This window comes from Leptosomus discolor, chromosome 1 (assembly GCF_034619465.1).
Source record: "Leptosomus discolor isolate bLepDis1 chromosome 1, bLepDis1.hap2, whole genome shotgun sequence".
Taxonomy (NCBI): Eukaryota; Metazoa; Chordata; class Aves; order Leptosomiformes; family Leptosomidae; genus Leptosomus; species Leptosomus discolor.
Window position 1 is genome coordinate 209,737,217 of NC_141391.1, and position 15,751 is coordinate 209,752,967.

At 38.5% G+C, this 15,751-nt stretch overlaps 1 protein-coding gene across 1 annotated transcript in view; it reads right to left on the reverse strand.

Annotated features, from left to right (window-relative positions):
- The window catches only part of SEMA3D (semaphorin 3D), a 141,291-nt gene that overhangs the window by 45,803 nt on the left and 79,737 nt on the right, over window positions 1-15,751 (reverse strand). The window contains exons 6-8 of the mRNA XM_086480808.1: window positions 13,734-13,827; window positions 10,308-10,436; window positions 4,227-4,369 (exon numbers count right to left, since the gene is read on the reverse strand). Of these exons, the coding sequence (XP_086336934.1) occupies window positions 4,227-4,369; window positions 10,308-10,436; window positions 13,734-13,827 (366 nt within the window). The remainder of the gene's footprint in view (window positions 1-4,226; window positions 4,370-10,307; window positions 10,437-13,733; window positions 13,828-15,751) is intronic.

The window sequence follows — 15,751 nt, forward strand, 5'->3', positions numbered from 1 at the left end:
ATGGAGGAATAGCTCCCTCCTGCCATTCCGGGAATACAAATTGCCTTAAAGCACCAGACAGGAGGCAAGGTCATAGCCTTGAACTCTGCTCATGTTCATGGCTTTGGAAATAAATCACATTACCAAAGGTGGAATGCAGGGTGTGTCCTGAGCTCTCAACTCAGGAGCTCTTAAAATGATTACATTCCAGTGTGTTTAGAAAGTACACTTTAACCAAGAGGGCTGTGCCTAATTGCTATATTCTCGTCCCCAGGTACAGAGTGGTATATATGAGGGTGGAATGGTATACCAAAAAAAAAAAAAAAAAGACAAAGAGCTCACTTGTTCCCACCAGAATAAAGGCTGCTTCTGGATCCTGAACACTTTGGGAAATATAGGAAAGCATCCGGAGCTGAAGTCTGATTTCTTGGCAGCTGAAGTCTTGGAAATCAGTCTTTAAGACTGCATGCTGTAATTTTTGCAGTACATCACCAAAACCGTTAAAGAGAAGCTTGTAACACAGCAAATGCAAACTGCTGTAATAATAAACAGGATTTTCATACTGCAGCAGAGAGACTACTGCTTTTGGCTAATTTCCACTCCATTCCAACAGAATGAATTTGTAACTATAAAAAAATGTGTTTCTGTATAGAAAACAAATACACAAAAACCTTCCTCTCTCTCTAAAACCTTTCTGTGGACTCCTGTAAGTTAGGATTTTCATTTCTGGCTTTATTTGAGTGGGGAAAACAGGAGGGAAACCTAGGTCTTTTGTAGGGCTATATTTGTGCATATATGAGCTTGTCCTTAAATTGAATTACAATTTTGTCACCATTTTGTGGTGGATATGTATACAAAAATGTAGCTGACTTGCCATGTGACTGCAGAGAGCACAGTACATGGATACTGTATTTTTTTTTTTCAAAATCTGTCTCAGTGCGTAATGACCGTGTCATATGTTCAGCTGATATAAACTGGTTCAGCAGTGTGGGCTTGAAGACAATGTAGCTGTAAAAGCTTATGCCTCTGTTTCTAGAAGTAGAAATACATGGGTCCATGCTCTTAAGAAGCTGAGGTTTGTACGATCATGTAATATACGTATGTGTATCTGGTTTAAAAAAAACCAAATAAACATTGCTGGCTAATCTTTAACGGTATTTTTTTCTTTTTACTTATGACCTTACTTGAAAAGAAAGCAAATAACACAACAGATTACACTTTATGTAAGTAGGAACATACCATAAGTAGTATCAGGTATTACAGATAGGCAAATGATACTTTTTCTGCCTCCCTCAAACCAAAAATAGGAAATGCCATTTGCCATGATAAATTACACAACTGGTTCTGAAAGTGACTGTTGAAAGCACTTCCTCCCAGTTCATACTGATATCCCCTAGTGATATACAGAATGCAGATGACGTACATCTAAATTAGTGCTATTTTGTGCTACAGTGGTTGCGTTATTACAACAATGCTTCGAGATGGTAAGTATGGTCTCATGAACAGGACAAGTGACAGCTGTTTGACTCTGGGCGAAGAGCTGCCAGCAAGAGCATTGTAATCTTCTGGGTCTGAGAGTAGCTGGGAAAATGGAATGCTTTCCAGAGACTTTCCCTAAGGGGGAGGATCAGTGAGAGACCATGCTGTTGAGCCATTGAAAATTAGCCAAAGAATAGGCTGCATTGACTAACCTCCTTATTAAAAACAAAGCCTATTCTAATTTCAGCATGTGTCTCTGGCATTAATGTACAGGAGCCCTAAGGCACAGTGAGGTAGACAGCAACCGAGTTCTAGTAGAAATGAACTGGGTTTACACAAAGCAAATCACTTCAAAAGTTCCTGGGCTCCTCCCATCCACTCTTACTCTCTTCTTGCTAGGGAAAGAAGGCAAAGGCATAACTTTATGCAGTACAGGTCACATTAATGAGACAGTGCAAGTGGAAATTCTTGTGTTATCAACTGTTGCAATCAAAGACATTGATCCCATAGCAGAGAGAATTAAGCATAGCAGATGTTTCTTATCAGAGCACAGATCCAGAGGATCTTATTCTATAAACAGAGGAGTCTATTTGCATATTTTGATTTATATTAAATACTCATAATAATGCTATTTTCACTATAATAATTTGCTTTATAATTTTTTTATTTGCAGATAATCAAGACAAATGTACAAAAAACCAGGAGCCTGAATTTTCAAGAGAATTTTGCATCCATCAGGAAGTGCTCAGTAAGCAAAGACGACAATGCAAAACTAACATTAATAATAATCACCTTACCTTTCAGTTTCTATTGTTTTGCTTTGACTATTAAAAATAAAATTAATGACACTTTTTTCCTGTTATCATGATTACAAATTCAGTCTCATTCGAGGTACAGTTTAGCACGGTCATTAGCGTTTCCTTACAATACTTTTTTTTTTTATTATGCTATCTTATCTCCTTTTTTCTCTAGGTAAAGGATGCTGGAGATCTCTAGCTAATATATCTTAGTTTACAATAATCTCTCATGTGCCTTGGCTTGAAAATGTTGTCTATCAATTTCTCCTAATGCATTAAGTGCTTTCTCATAATCAGCAAATGCCACGTCTAGCAGCAAATCATATATGTTTGCATTTCCATTCTGCCATTAATCACACTGCTGTGAAATACCCAACTAAAGATTATCCATTCTTTCATCTGGCTAAAAACCTACTAAAGAACTGATTTATGAATGAGTTATTTGTTTTCTTAATATTTTAGGTTGAGGACAGAAGTGTGAAATGGCTGTGGTCACTGAAATCACGGTTAGAGTTAGGAGTTTGGTGGACTGCAGAGCAGCTGTAAATGTACATATTCATACATGTGTCCACTCTCTGTTTTTCAATGTGTGTCCTTTAGCTGAATGGGTGCTCTTCTCCTAGACACATTTCACTGAAAATCACAAACTTTTGTGTGTTTACTAGTTTTCAAGCTTCTTAAGAAGATAATTTTCACTGCCAGTAGCATCACATTGCTTTGAAGATGCAAATAAATGAAAGATTTTGAACACAGTATTACACAAACATAGCTCCTTGTGTGATCACTGTGATGGTGTTGCTGATCTATAGCTCGTCACGAGATAAACATTTGCTAAAAGCTTATATTTACTAATATGAACACAACCTTAAAGTCCTATTTCCTGACTTTTCTCAGTGATTCCTGAGTACCTGGATTCACCGAAGACCCAAGGACAGGATGGGAGCACTTATATTGACTGCTTCTGTTCCTACAGCGTTATGGGACAAAGGAGTGGGTAGAGAGCATGTCTGACACAGAAGTCAATAGACCTTTCTGTTGTAGTGGGAAGAAGACCTTCGCAAAACCAGCAGGCTGTTAAAGAGCAAACTCCACGGTGATTGCTGTCTTCATATGCAGGAATTGGTTTATCTTCCCATTATCACTTGAGAAGTCTTCTGCCCTTGACAGAGATGCTTCTTAAAAAAAGAGTGCAGCTCATGAAAATCTGAGTTGGCACTCATAATACTATAGGGGCAGAAATCTTTCCTAAGTGGCAAAACCAAGCATAATGAAAGAGAAAGTGAAGGGAGTAATCATTTAAAGGAGGTCAGGCACCAACCAAACTTTTCACACTGCAGCAGACCCAGGGCCGGGTTCCTCCTGGTCAACAGGTCAAGGTCTGCTCTGCTTCCCAGGGGAGGAAACCTCCTTGCAGATGTGGGTGTAGCTCAGAAACTATATACATTTTTAGCCTTCCCTCACCCCAACTGATTATCAGGAATGTGCAGAAACAAATGACTGACCCCAGCTCTCAGTAATGCCCAGGAATGATGTACTGAGCTAGGCTGAAGGGATGGGTTTGTATAGCCCTCCATTCAGTGGGCACTTTCCACAAAAACCCAAATACCTTGCCATTGTGTACACTTTGACAAGTCAATCCTCACTGAAAGCTTATGAAACAAAGCAGGTCACTGTTGCATATCTGAAGGTAAACACATTATCATTTAGACACAGGATTATAATTTATAAGCATTTTAGCTTTTTAAAAAGAGCTACACAGTCAATATCAAGTCTATTTTTCAGACAAGTAAATTTCAGACAGCATTAGTAAGCTATGGTCAGAAAAATTATTGTGATGGCTCATTGAGTAACAACACTATTTCCTTCTGATCTGAAGTGGAAAACAGATTTCTCACAGAAAAAAAACAAACATTTTTTTCCTTTTTTTTTTTTTTTTTAAAAAAATAAATTAAAAAAAGATAGAATCCTCACCTTACAAACTCTCCCAACTCGGGAAAGGATTGTTTTGTCAGATGTGCCACTATCTTGTGATATTTCTCGGAAAAAGAAGTAGATTTTGTCATCATCTGGGTTATAGGTGTCCGGGATAGGAAAAGTTCCAATGAATTTCGCTCCTAGAAGTTCCCAAAAAAAGGTTTTAAAAATCTGAAGAAAAGTCTTAATCCTTTCTACTAAATTTCTGCTTCAATATCTGAGTTTATGTTGCATCATCCAGTGAAATCAAAGTATCACTATATAGACATGTAGTGGCAAGTTTCTTACTAACTCCAAGCAAAATCCACCATAGATTCTGAAGTATTTACTCTCAGTGTGATGTTTTTGTGTATATATCTCATTACTACTTGCATAAATATGCAGCACTGGCTATCATTCTCTCTTTGAAAATAGGATAACTCTCAGTACAAAACATTGTGTACAAAAATCTGTCTTACTGATTTTGCCAATACCAAGCTAGTAGACTTTCTGAAATCACATGGCAGAACTTAAATTAATTTCATTACACATTGCAGCAGTTATGGGTACAGAAATACCTTACTGTTTACTAGACATAGCTTGCAAAGGAATGAAAGAACCTTTCTTGATCCATGGGATTAAAAATTCAATATAAATGACAACTTTCCAAGTTAAAAGTTTCCTACATACCTGTGCTATAACAATCTTACTGGCTATATCTACCAAATTCAATACAGTGCCACGTTGGGATTTCCAACTGACTGGTCAGTCTCATGGACGCAATTCCTTGTTGTGCATGAAAACAGATGAGCTATATTAATGTAACCATTTGTTTGGGTTATTTAAATCTGCTTTTTGCAAGAAATGCTACAGTGCGCCTTGCCTTGACCTGCTGAGCCATTACTTTACTTCCAGTCTCTTCCAAAGCAAGCTTGGGTGTCTCTGCCTGCAGCTCATAGGCATGCTTACTGCACCAAGAATTTAATACATGTCCTTCACTGTCTTCGTCAGCGCCCTCTGTGATCTCCTGTCCTGCTCTACCTGCTCAGTAGTTGTGGGCTTTTTGGTTTTGGTATTTTTTTTTCTTTAAATTTTGCAGTAAAATCAGAAATTTAACTAATTCCAGGGGCCCCTGACTGCAACAGAGCAGGCAACAAACACTGTCTTGCACAAGCAAACCAGAAACTTGGGGAAGTGATTTTTAAGACATTCCCCAACGGTCTACAATAGATGAGCTCTTCTCAGGGCCCTTGGATCAATGATGTTTTTCTTTAAATAGAAGTAGCTATACAAATACAGTGCAAAGAGGCCCTTGACTCTAAAATACATTCTTTCAGCAATAAAATACACAGTCTTTGTCCCCCATGAGCAGGCAGGCTGCAGTAGAAAGCATTAAAGATGATGGCGTAGGATGGTAGAGCAAACAGAGCACACTGGTGATATGTGGGGAATACTATTATCAGCTTTTAATGTATCTCCATGTCTTTGTCCCTTTTATAATGATTGTTACTTTGCATTAGCCTTGAGGAATTTTCACCATGAACTCTACAGTACACACAGGACAAAAAGACAGTCTTTGATTAAAAAGTTTACAGGCGAAGGCTTGAGACAAAATGGGACATGTTTAAGTGCTGAATGTGCACCTTCATGACAGAAGAGTAAATTTATGGGTCAAAATAGCCACAGCACTGCTTCCATTTTAAACCTTTCTGACACTAGAGAATGGCGTCAGCAGAAAAATGAAATGATGCAGCCATCAAGCTCTATAAATTTAAGTTAGGATTTCAAAATGAGCCTAAAGAAAATATTCAATTACCCCTCAGGGCCTGTAAGGCTGCTTTGAAGATTAGATCTCAAAGCATGAATAAATACATAAATACGCTTCCAGTATAGTTTCTTAAATATGCGGTTAGCGAAATAGCCATTTAATAGGAAAACCTGTGAAATACTTCTGCAGCATACTTTTGAATTTCACATAGATTTTTTTTTTTATCCACATTCACAGAACAAAACTCTGAATATATGGAGTTTTTAAATTAAATTTCATTGCTTTACTTGGCAATCCAAATGCAAAAACAAATGTCTCAATACCAATTCCTGGAACACATTTAGAAGAATCTCTAACAAATTAAGGGAACACAAATATTTAATGATTTTAAATCACAATTGAAAACACTGAAGTTGAAAGTGAAATCCAAACAAAAATACACTGTAAAAGATATGAAGACAAAGAGACTGAAAACAATTTAATGACAGAGATCATGGTCTGAAAAGCACATTATATTCTGCAAGTGAGATCTTTGTCTCATCTTTTATAATCATACAACATAGAAATGTGTGTTTAAACCAACTGTGAACTAGGTTTTTGGATTCTTTGCAAGGGAAACAAATTATATGATGACGATTTTAAACCACTGTTTGTTTTCCTATACACACAGTTGTCCCCCCATATTGCTTCAATAGAAGGTTTTCCCACATATCAATTTCATGGCTAAATTGTATTTAACCAAATAGGGAATTAAAGGCATTACAAGCTCTGACGACAGATAGTACAATAAATTCAGGTGTTACTCCTGCTCTCGTGGCCTAGTGGGAAGAGCCGTTACACCTAGTCCTTTGCTGCTGGGTTCGCTGGAGTGGTCAGGTTTGCTGCTGGTTACCTGCCTGCTCTCACACCCTTCTAACACCAGCAGTAGTTTTAGATAGTGCAGCCACACATGCCTTAGTAAGACTTACAGAGAAGTAAGAGTCATTAGGCTCAGAAAAAGAGGACAGCAAATGAACAGCAAATTCCAGAACATGAAGAAATCAAAAAGCAACCCAAAACAGTGGGAGGCAGCAGGTCTTCGTGCCAGAAATATGTGGCATGATAAAATGCAAAGGATACTGCTCACCTCATTTACCTCACGCTCCTAACACAAGGAAGAAAGTGACAATGAATAATCCTATTTTAAGACAGATTCCTACAATAGGTGGGGTGACTCATCCTCTGGAAGTGTCACCTCTCTCTGTAAATTACAGACAGACAAGTGAAATGACTGAGCTCAGACAGGATGCTAACTTTTGCCTTTTAGAGCTAAGTGAGCTGAATCCTATCCAAAGTTCACAGGATATAAAGAAGTCATTGCCTGCAAGTCTTTGCCCTGGCAGAGACGACTTAATTGCAATGAAAGAAAAAGTTAAAAAAAGATGAATGCAATTCAGGGAAGCACCCTTTCCAACTACAGCTTTAGCTTCCTATAAAGGAGGGAAGAATATGCAGCTGCTTAGTGCCTGCCTGTATGTAGGGCTTGGGTATCCCACCACGGGACGCCTTCCTCTGCCCACTGGGTTGGAGCAAGGCAGACTGTTCCAGTGGGTGCTTTGCCATCCAGAGAAGGGCCACCAGTGACATGTGCCTTGTCCTCAGCCCTGGCCACAGGTGAGGCAGCTCTGGTCAGTGGCTGCCGGACCGCCTGATCCTTCAGCTCTGCAGAAGGGCTGCAGTCTGAGCAGAGGCAGCATCGTCTCTGTCTTCAGTGCCACTGCATGCAGGAGTACGAGCCTGTATGAGTGTGAGTCATGGGAAAGATTAGCTGCCTTCCTCCCTTTCTCCTTTGTGGGGCCGCTATTCAGTCATTGAGATTAAGACATGTCTTAATTAGTCAAGATACAGATGCCCTGCAAGGAACTGGAAGGTATCCTACGCATTTTTCCCTTATGCTTTGTCTTGCCGTCCCTTCCCTCAGGAAAGGATAATCCTGTTTCCAGAAACAGAATAAGACTAAATTTTTAAAATATTAAGGTCCATTATGGCAAAACTTCCTCAGCTCTCTTGAAAAAAACAAGTTATACATTTTATGCTTATCCTAAGTAAAACATGAGTCACGCCTGGAAATAATTTATTTCTAATTGTACAATTACTCAAGTATGCACAACTTTTCCTGGAGGTCTAACACATGCTTGGTAAACGGGTGGTAGATTTAGAGAAGAGGAGATTTAGATGAGATGGGAGTTTTAAACCTGAAATCAAGTAAATATTTTCTTTATACCAATATCATCTGAAAGCACAAACGTATGTAATTGGTAATGTTACAGAATAAACTAGAAATATATTGGCTACCTTATGGCTTATTGCAGAAATGATCCCATCATTTAGAGTTGCACTCAAAATTTTCTCCAACCTTAAAAGGACTGTTTCAAAATATTAAAAGCGCTTAGTTTATATCTATGTCTCTTAGTATAACACTGCACGGATTGTGTATGTGAAGTCTTAGGCAGGGCATGGCTGCAGGTTTTTATATGGTTGCAAACAAGGTAAACCTGAAGAATATATGGGGTCTTCAGTGTTTATATTGTGTGGGGTAGTTTTCACATCACAGTCTAGCATACTAAAGCTGTTTTTCAAAACCAGACATATTAATATATTATTCTCCTTAGAAAACTTTCACAAATACAGGCACTGAAGTGAACATAGAACAAAACATGAATCAATCTAAAAGAAAGAAGGCAGACACCCCCCACCCAGCCTCCAAAACTGAAACACATAAACAGTTCTGAAACCTTTATTTTATTCTATGTTCTTGCACTGTTCCCTTGCCTCAAACTGCTCATGAAGAAACCTTAATAGCATAAAGGCATGTTTGGAACTGGATATTTAAGCTATAAGTTCTTCTGGGCTGGGAACTGAACCCTGTAATGCTCGTCAAGGTGGATCTATACTAATGATAATACCAGATGCTCCTCAGGACCAAACTGCAGTAAATCATTTTTAGGATGTTACAGCATCCCTTAGGAAAGCGGCTACGCCAACCATCTTTCCATGCTGAGCATTAGCAGGCCACCGGTGATAAAATTGTATATTCAGTTGCATGGTTCGTTACAGTTAGAGAACTTCCTGCTGGAAGGACCCATCCTGGTCCGTATCGCTTAGAGCCCATTTCTGGTCTACATTGCACAAGGCATGCGCACAAAAGAGAGTCAGGACATATGAGAGGTGGGACAAGAAAGGTTTTGAGCACAGGAGATAAAAGTGGGGTAGGTCAGCATAGTCAGATGTGAGATTTTTCTATTCGTCCAAAGGACTGCTCCTGTTTAGAGAGGTAAAATGACTTTAAGTGGCTTCTCCTTTCCTTCTCATCTCATAGCAGAAATCCTGAGATTATGGAGTTACATCTAGACAGAAACATAAGCTTACAAGAAGGGAAAGGGTGTGTGTGGGGGTGGAATAATAAAAAAGGACATTTCCTCTTGTTGAGGTCTGAAAGAGTTAAGAGGCAAAATTATCCCTTTCAGAAGTTGTCTGCTGGGAAGACAACTTAACCCTGTGGTCAGCGGGCCCTGGCTTTACAATACACCCATAATAGTTACACAGGCATCCTGAATCAGGGCCAGTGTTGCCACATCTTTAAAGACAGTTGACGGCTAAAAGGGGGATGCTTTAATTGAGCAGGGTTAGCTTGTGAGTGAAGTTTTCCATGTTACTCTGTGTGTGGTTTGAGACTGGCTGGGTGTAATGCAGCCAGTTTTTTAGAGGGTTTACTAGCTCAAAACGTTTTTTTTTAATGGGCAAGAAAAAGCACTGTTTTGCTTGAGAAGCTATTTTAGGGTGCCCTTAGTGGTTTTAAAATGATCCTCATAGCAACAAAGGGTACTTTTCCCCCTCAAAAAAGGGAAAAAAAAAAAAAAAGACCTCCTACCTAAAAACATGGAATTTCTAGTCTGTCATTTAAACATGCTGTACGGAACAGCTTTTACGAAGTGATCGGAAAAAAGGGTTAAAAAAAAATTATTCCAAGAAGAATGGAAATAGAAGTTCTTAAGTCATGATATTACTCCAATTACAGGACTACATACAGATGTATAGATCAAAGACGGAAAAAATGATTAGGTCTTATGGTCCTACTCTTTCCTTAATTAGCATTTTCACCTCTGTGACTTTACTCAAGCGCATTTTTGTTCCACTGAGATTCTAAAAAAAAAGCCTACGTAATCCAAAGATACCATGATACTATATCTATATTTATAGTTACTGGACATATATTTATATAAGAAAGGGGCTATTAACTTCAGAAAGGCAGGGACAATGCAAATGACAGCAGCATATGTTTGGGATCTTACCAGTAAGCCAGTAATGTTCAGAAATGTCAGTTCTGATGTAATGGTGGTCGTGAGAAGGGCCCAGGGAACGTGTTAGAGCAGTGTCTTTGCCAAGGAAATCAGAAGCTGTTCCAGCATAAAGATACTCGTCTGCAAATGAAAAAGAAATAGGATTTCTACAGCTGTGGGGTAAACAAAATTAAAACTATTTATGTTTTGTTGCGTGAACATCACCTATGTTTAATTGGCCTATGAAATAATTCAATGTTTTAGAGTATTGTTGGCTTATATTTTAATGTTATTTTGGGTTCTGTGAGTTACTTACATTTAAATGAGGGTAATATTTGTAATTATATGCCTGAGAAAAGGACTCCAAGTCTAATTTTCAGATCTTCTAGGCACTCAGAAATGTAAATTCCCCAGCCTTTAATGAGTGCTGGGCTCTTAAGGATATAAAGGTGTATTCAATCTGAGCATCCTACTCCGTGAGAACTGACCGTGGGCCTGGGGGCCTTGGCGAGGACATGACCATCTATCCATTTAAGCTGTCTCTTGTGTCCCAGGCTTGCCATGGCCCTGATGGCTTCGCTGCTCCTGGGCTTGAGCTGGTAAACATGAAGGATTCTTCACTATGGGAACTTTGCAGCTTGGCCCTTTCCTGGCATAGGGATCTCCATCCAACATTTCATTCACAAGGAGAAATTTAGGCACTATGGGAATTCTTCTCAACTATGTAATGTGTTAATGGTAGGAATATGGCTATAGACCCAAAACATGATCATTTTAACATAACGAGTCATCCCACTAAAATAAATGAGACATCTTGCTTGAATAAGGCAGCCAGAATAAGTCTCAGAAGGAAACTATACCAATAATATAGTACAGAGTGCTTGCTGCAATTGCAGTTACTATTTAGTCTTCTGCGAGCTTTGTGAGCAATGCAAAACTTCACAACCTTAAGAACTGCACAATATTTTCTGTTTTCCTTCAGATCTCAGTACATTTCTAAAAAGAAGCAAAGAAACAGTATAACTGTGAATTTTTTTTTTTACCACATAGTGCACTTTACAATTCTCTTTTTTTCTGCAAAACAGCAAGATAGCTTTATTTGTTGGAGGAGTTTGGTTTTTGTTTAATGACTTGCAACAATAAATCCCTGGAGTTTGTAAAAGAAAAAAAGTTCATGTTCATAAACAATAACAATTTAAAAAACTATATGCTACATAAAATTCCCCTTTCAGGAGCTCCTTCTCCAAGTTTTCTGATACTCTGAGTGGAAACATTTCATGAGATCTTTTAGAGAGAAGTCCTTTGTTGAGAGTGAATGCAGAATAAATATCATTCAACACAGATGTTTGTGTTTTCATTTGCAAAAGATGCAAATGCACTTACTAAGTAAGATCAAGGGGGAAAAAAAAAACCCACCAAAACCACAACCCACAATCCTCAAGTACTTAATTTGGCAAAAAAATAGCTATCAGCTTTTTTTTAACTTCATTATTATTGTTTCTTATGTATTATTTCTATGACAGTATTGGAAAGCACATCTTTCAGACAGCATGCCGCCTTTGTAAAGAAACAATAGTGCATTCTGAAAGGTATTTGTCATAATGAGGAACGGGCAGGGTAATTAGTGTTTGCTAACTGACAGGCACTCAGTGATCAATAAATCTGAAGAGCTAACAGAAATTCTCTCTTCTTGCTTAGGCTCTGCTGACAAGGCGTTCTCAGCATTTCTCTCAGCTTTTGGTATCTCTCATTCCAAATTCCAGTTATGTCCAGAACAGTTTTGGTGAGCGGTAATTTGTAATAGAAAATGGATGATGAGCAGGTGATTTTTTTTTTCAGTCAAAAAGACTAGCTTTTCAAATTTCTCTGTGGAATTTTCTTGAGGTGAAATGCTGTGTAGAATTCAAAGAGAGATCACACATTTCTATAGAGAATTAAAATTTCGCAATTGTATTAACCTACGTACATGAATGAAAATATGATGAAGTATTATTTAGCCCATATATGTATAACTGATTTCAAAGTGTTTTCTGAAGGATACAAGTAATCTTTATCACCATTTAGCAGGTAAATAAAACTAGGCAGAGAGAAGTAACATGCCAAAGGTTAGTCCTCTTGTCAGTGACAGAGACAGAACTGCATCCCAATACAGTCTCTTATCTGTGAGCTATACTGCTTTCTTAGCACTTTGGGGAATAAAGTAATTATCAAAAGATAGGCCAAGAACATGTTCTCTGGTCAGGCCTGTAACTCTTTACTGAGTTGCACTGGCTCCTTGTACATTACTGTGAAGCACTTGACACCAGGCACAGTCAAAGAAGAGATGCTAGAATACCCTGACCATTAATTTTATCTAGCTTGAAAATTCTTACGTACCAAAGTACATGTTTTAGTTAGCTAAAACACAGCAGCTTCTTCATTTCACAGGATTTAGTAGAGCAGTCAAAGCACTAGAGTGCTACTGAAATTAGCCAACACTATAATAAATCATGGAATTCTATTGCATTAAAAAAAAAAAAAGTTAAAGTTTCTAGAATACCATTTTAAAAATAGGCTTCATGGTCATTACACAGTACTAGGGGTCCCTGAGAAGAATAAGTGCTGGCTTTAATCTATTGTTTTTAATAAAGGAAGTCCTGCCCCATCTGTTGGGTCAGAATCACAAATCATCTATCTTATTATCTCAGAATAAAGACTGAACATTAGTCATATTCTTTTTATAACACAGTGACCAATACTTCAAAGCATTGTCACCACTGCTCTTTGGCTGTAAATGAAAACGTCATGGTGCTTCACTCTTATCTTGTATTCATATGCTTGACGGACAAGTTAAATGAAAATTGTCCAAAGCTATGAACCAAACCATGACAAAAGTAGCTCTTACAGTGATTTGAAATCCAGAGGTCAAGCTGACATTCCTCGGCACCAAATGTCAGACCACACAGCGCTGCGATGCACGCAGCAGGCAGATTGCACTATCTTGTTCCTAGGCTTCCAGCTTCAGAAGTGGCTACTCGAGTAAATAGAAACCTCAAAAATGTATTTATGGAAATAGTGGATGTCAGCAGACTTCAAAGGGCAGAACATATTGATAATTGCAGAAAGAGGCCCAGAAGCGCTTCAAACATTGTCTGTCCATGTGGGTTTTTTTTTGTTGACTTCTTAAAGAAGAAATGACTGTGTGAGGATGAAACTGCCTTCCTGCTCAAGCGGCAGAGGCTTCTCAGCTGCTCAAGTGTCTCTGTGCTGCTGCATTTCCAGCTCTTTGGTGTCTGCAGATGGAACGCTCCCCCAGCTCCGAGAGCACAAACCAGCACTGAAACACGACTAAGACCAGACGAGTTCCAGCGATGACATTTGCGGAGCCTCTTACCCCAGGCTCACATACAAATCCATCACACGTCTGAGAGCAGCACCTGGGCTCTGATGGTTTCTCACCTGCCATCACTGAAGCAAACGGCTGCTGAGGATCGAAAGGGCATTTCAACCTGCCAGACTCCAAGTTCTGAGTATCCAGTCGGAATATCGTTTCCTGAGAACAAATACATATTCATTATCCTGGTGTGGCTGCAGAGAAAGACTCACTTACACAAACTGTTCTGCTAACACACAAAGTGAAGGTGTGTTAGATCATGTGGCTGTCATCTCAGCACTGATGTTGAGATGTCTCTGTCCGCGTCTCTGTTTTATATCTGGATTATTTTCACTTATTGTTTTAACATATCCTGTTCACTCTATGGTGACAAACAAATCTAAAAAACCTAAAATTATTTTCAGAAAAAAATATGCATTGTTCATTTCTATTCAAATTAAAAGCTGGATTGTACTTTAAAGGCACTGGCTTCTATTTGGGAAAGCGTTGATAGACTGTGTTGCAACAGGAGACCCAGAAGGGATTCTGGCTGACTCTTAAATTTCTCCAGGGACTGCTGAATAATGTTCACAGCAGACACAGTTCAGCCCATTTTAAATGAAAGCAGCAAATGCTCTCTCTTGTTATTTTTAACAAGGCTAATGATACAGGAGATACCAGAATAGATCCTTCCTTGCAGTTCTCAAATACAGTGTGATTAATTCCTGGGTCACAGAACAAGGGCATAGAGGAAGATAAAGAAAAGAAATTATTTAAAAATTATTCCTGGTCTTTTCAGTGGGCAATCAACAACTCAATTGTTGTAAGCATCAATTTGAAGTTTTATTACAGTTTTGAATTACCAACAAGGATGCTTTTATTTGTTCCTTTCATTAATTTCCTAAAAGCATGCTTAATCTGAAACCCATACTGAAACCCATACTGAGTCCTTCTGAAGGCAAATTGATTGCTCAGAGGAGTAAAGTGAAGTCTTTACAGGTATAGAGACTTTGCTACTGTTAGAGAAGAGAGATTGCCTACAGAAGTGGTGTTGACATACTCTACCACCTACAGTGATGTTTAAAATCCCACTAGTGTTCAGGAATCAAATCATTGTGGGTTTAATGTCTATTGTAGTGACATAACTTTTGATGCTAGTTTCAAAAAAATCAAAACAGCTCTATGATTTAAATAATTACTTTAAAAAGGGTGAAGTGATTTTTTAATTATTTGTTTCTATACTTCTGCCTTTCAAGAAGACTGAAAAGTACAAATGACAGTTAAGTAACTATTCCCAAAGATCACCACATAGGATCAGACTTCACAATACATTAATTCAATTTGCCCTTAATGTGCATCAGATCATAAATGACCAAACCTTTCTATTTCATTGAGGTGTCTCTTAAACTCTCTAGGCTCAGAAGACAAAAGCCCAGGATATTGAATAATTAAGCTACTTAAGAGAAAGGAAAAATCAATTCCAAACTGTGAACATAAATTCCATTTCCTCCAGCAATCCTAGCTGATACAAAGAAGAAATTAACCATCAAACAACCACCCGTGTTGTCTTCCCAAACCTGTGGGATATTAGGTAAACTGAACACTTAGGCTACTGAAGGGGATCAGAGCAAAACAAGGACAAAATTAAATTAAAAATTAAGCTTTTTCTTTTGTTCTTCTGACAATGCTATGTTAGTGTCGCATTCTCCTTTCTTCTAAGATGTGCAATCCAGAGCTGCTCTGCAGACCCTTGCCGTATCACATGCAAAGAGGCTGGCTGCAAGTCCAGCAGTACTCAAGGGACTGAGGGCTTTATAGATCAACATCAAATATTTCACACTTCACCCAGACAAACTAATGGACACTACCAGGCATTCACACAGAATTAACCTCCTGTTTTCACTTCAGACAAAGTTTTCAAAGAAAAAAGCAACCCTTGGAGAGCTGTGGCTAACAGCACCAACCGGGCCAAGCCTCTTCTTCACTGGCCAAGAGAAGTTTTGGCAGTGACTTCAGCAACAGCAAGACTAGGATTTTAATCCCCTTTAATTGTGTGATCCCGTAGGGGATTTGTACTGCTTCAAAAGCAATGTCTGCTGTGGTT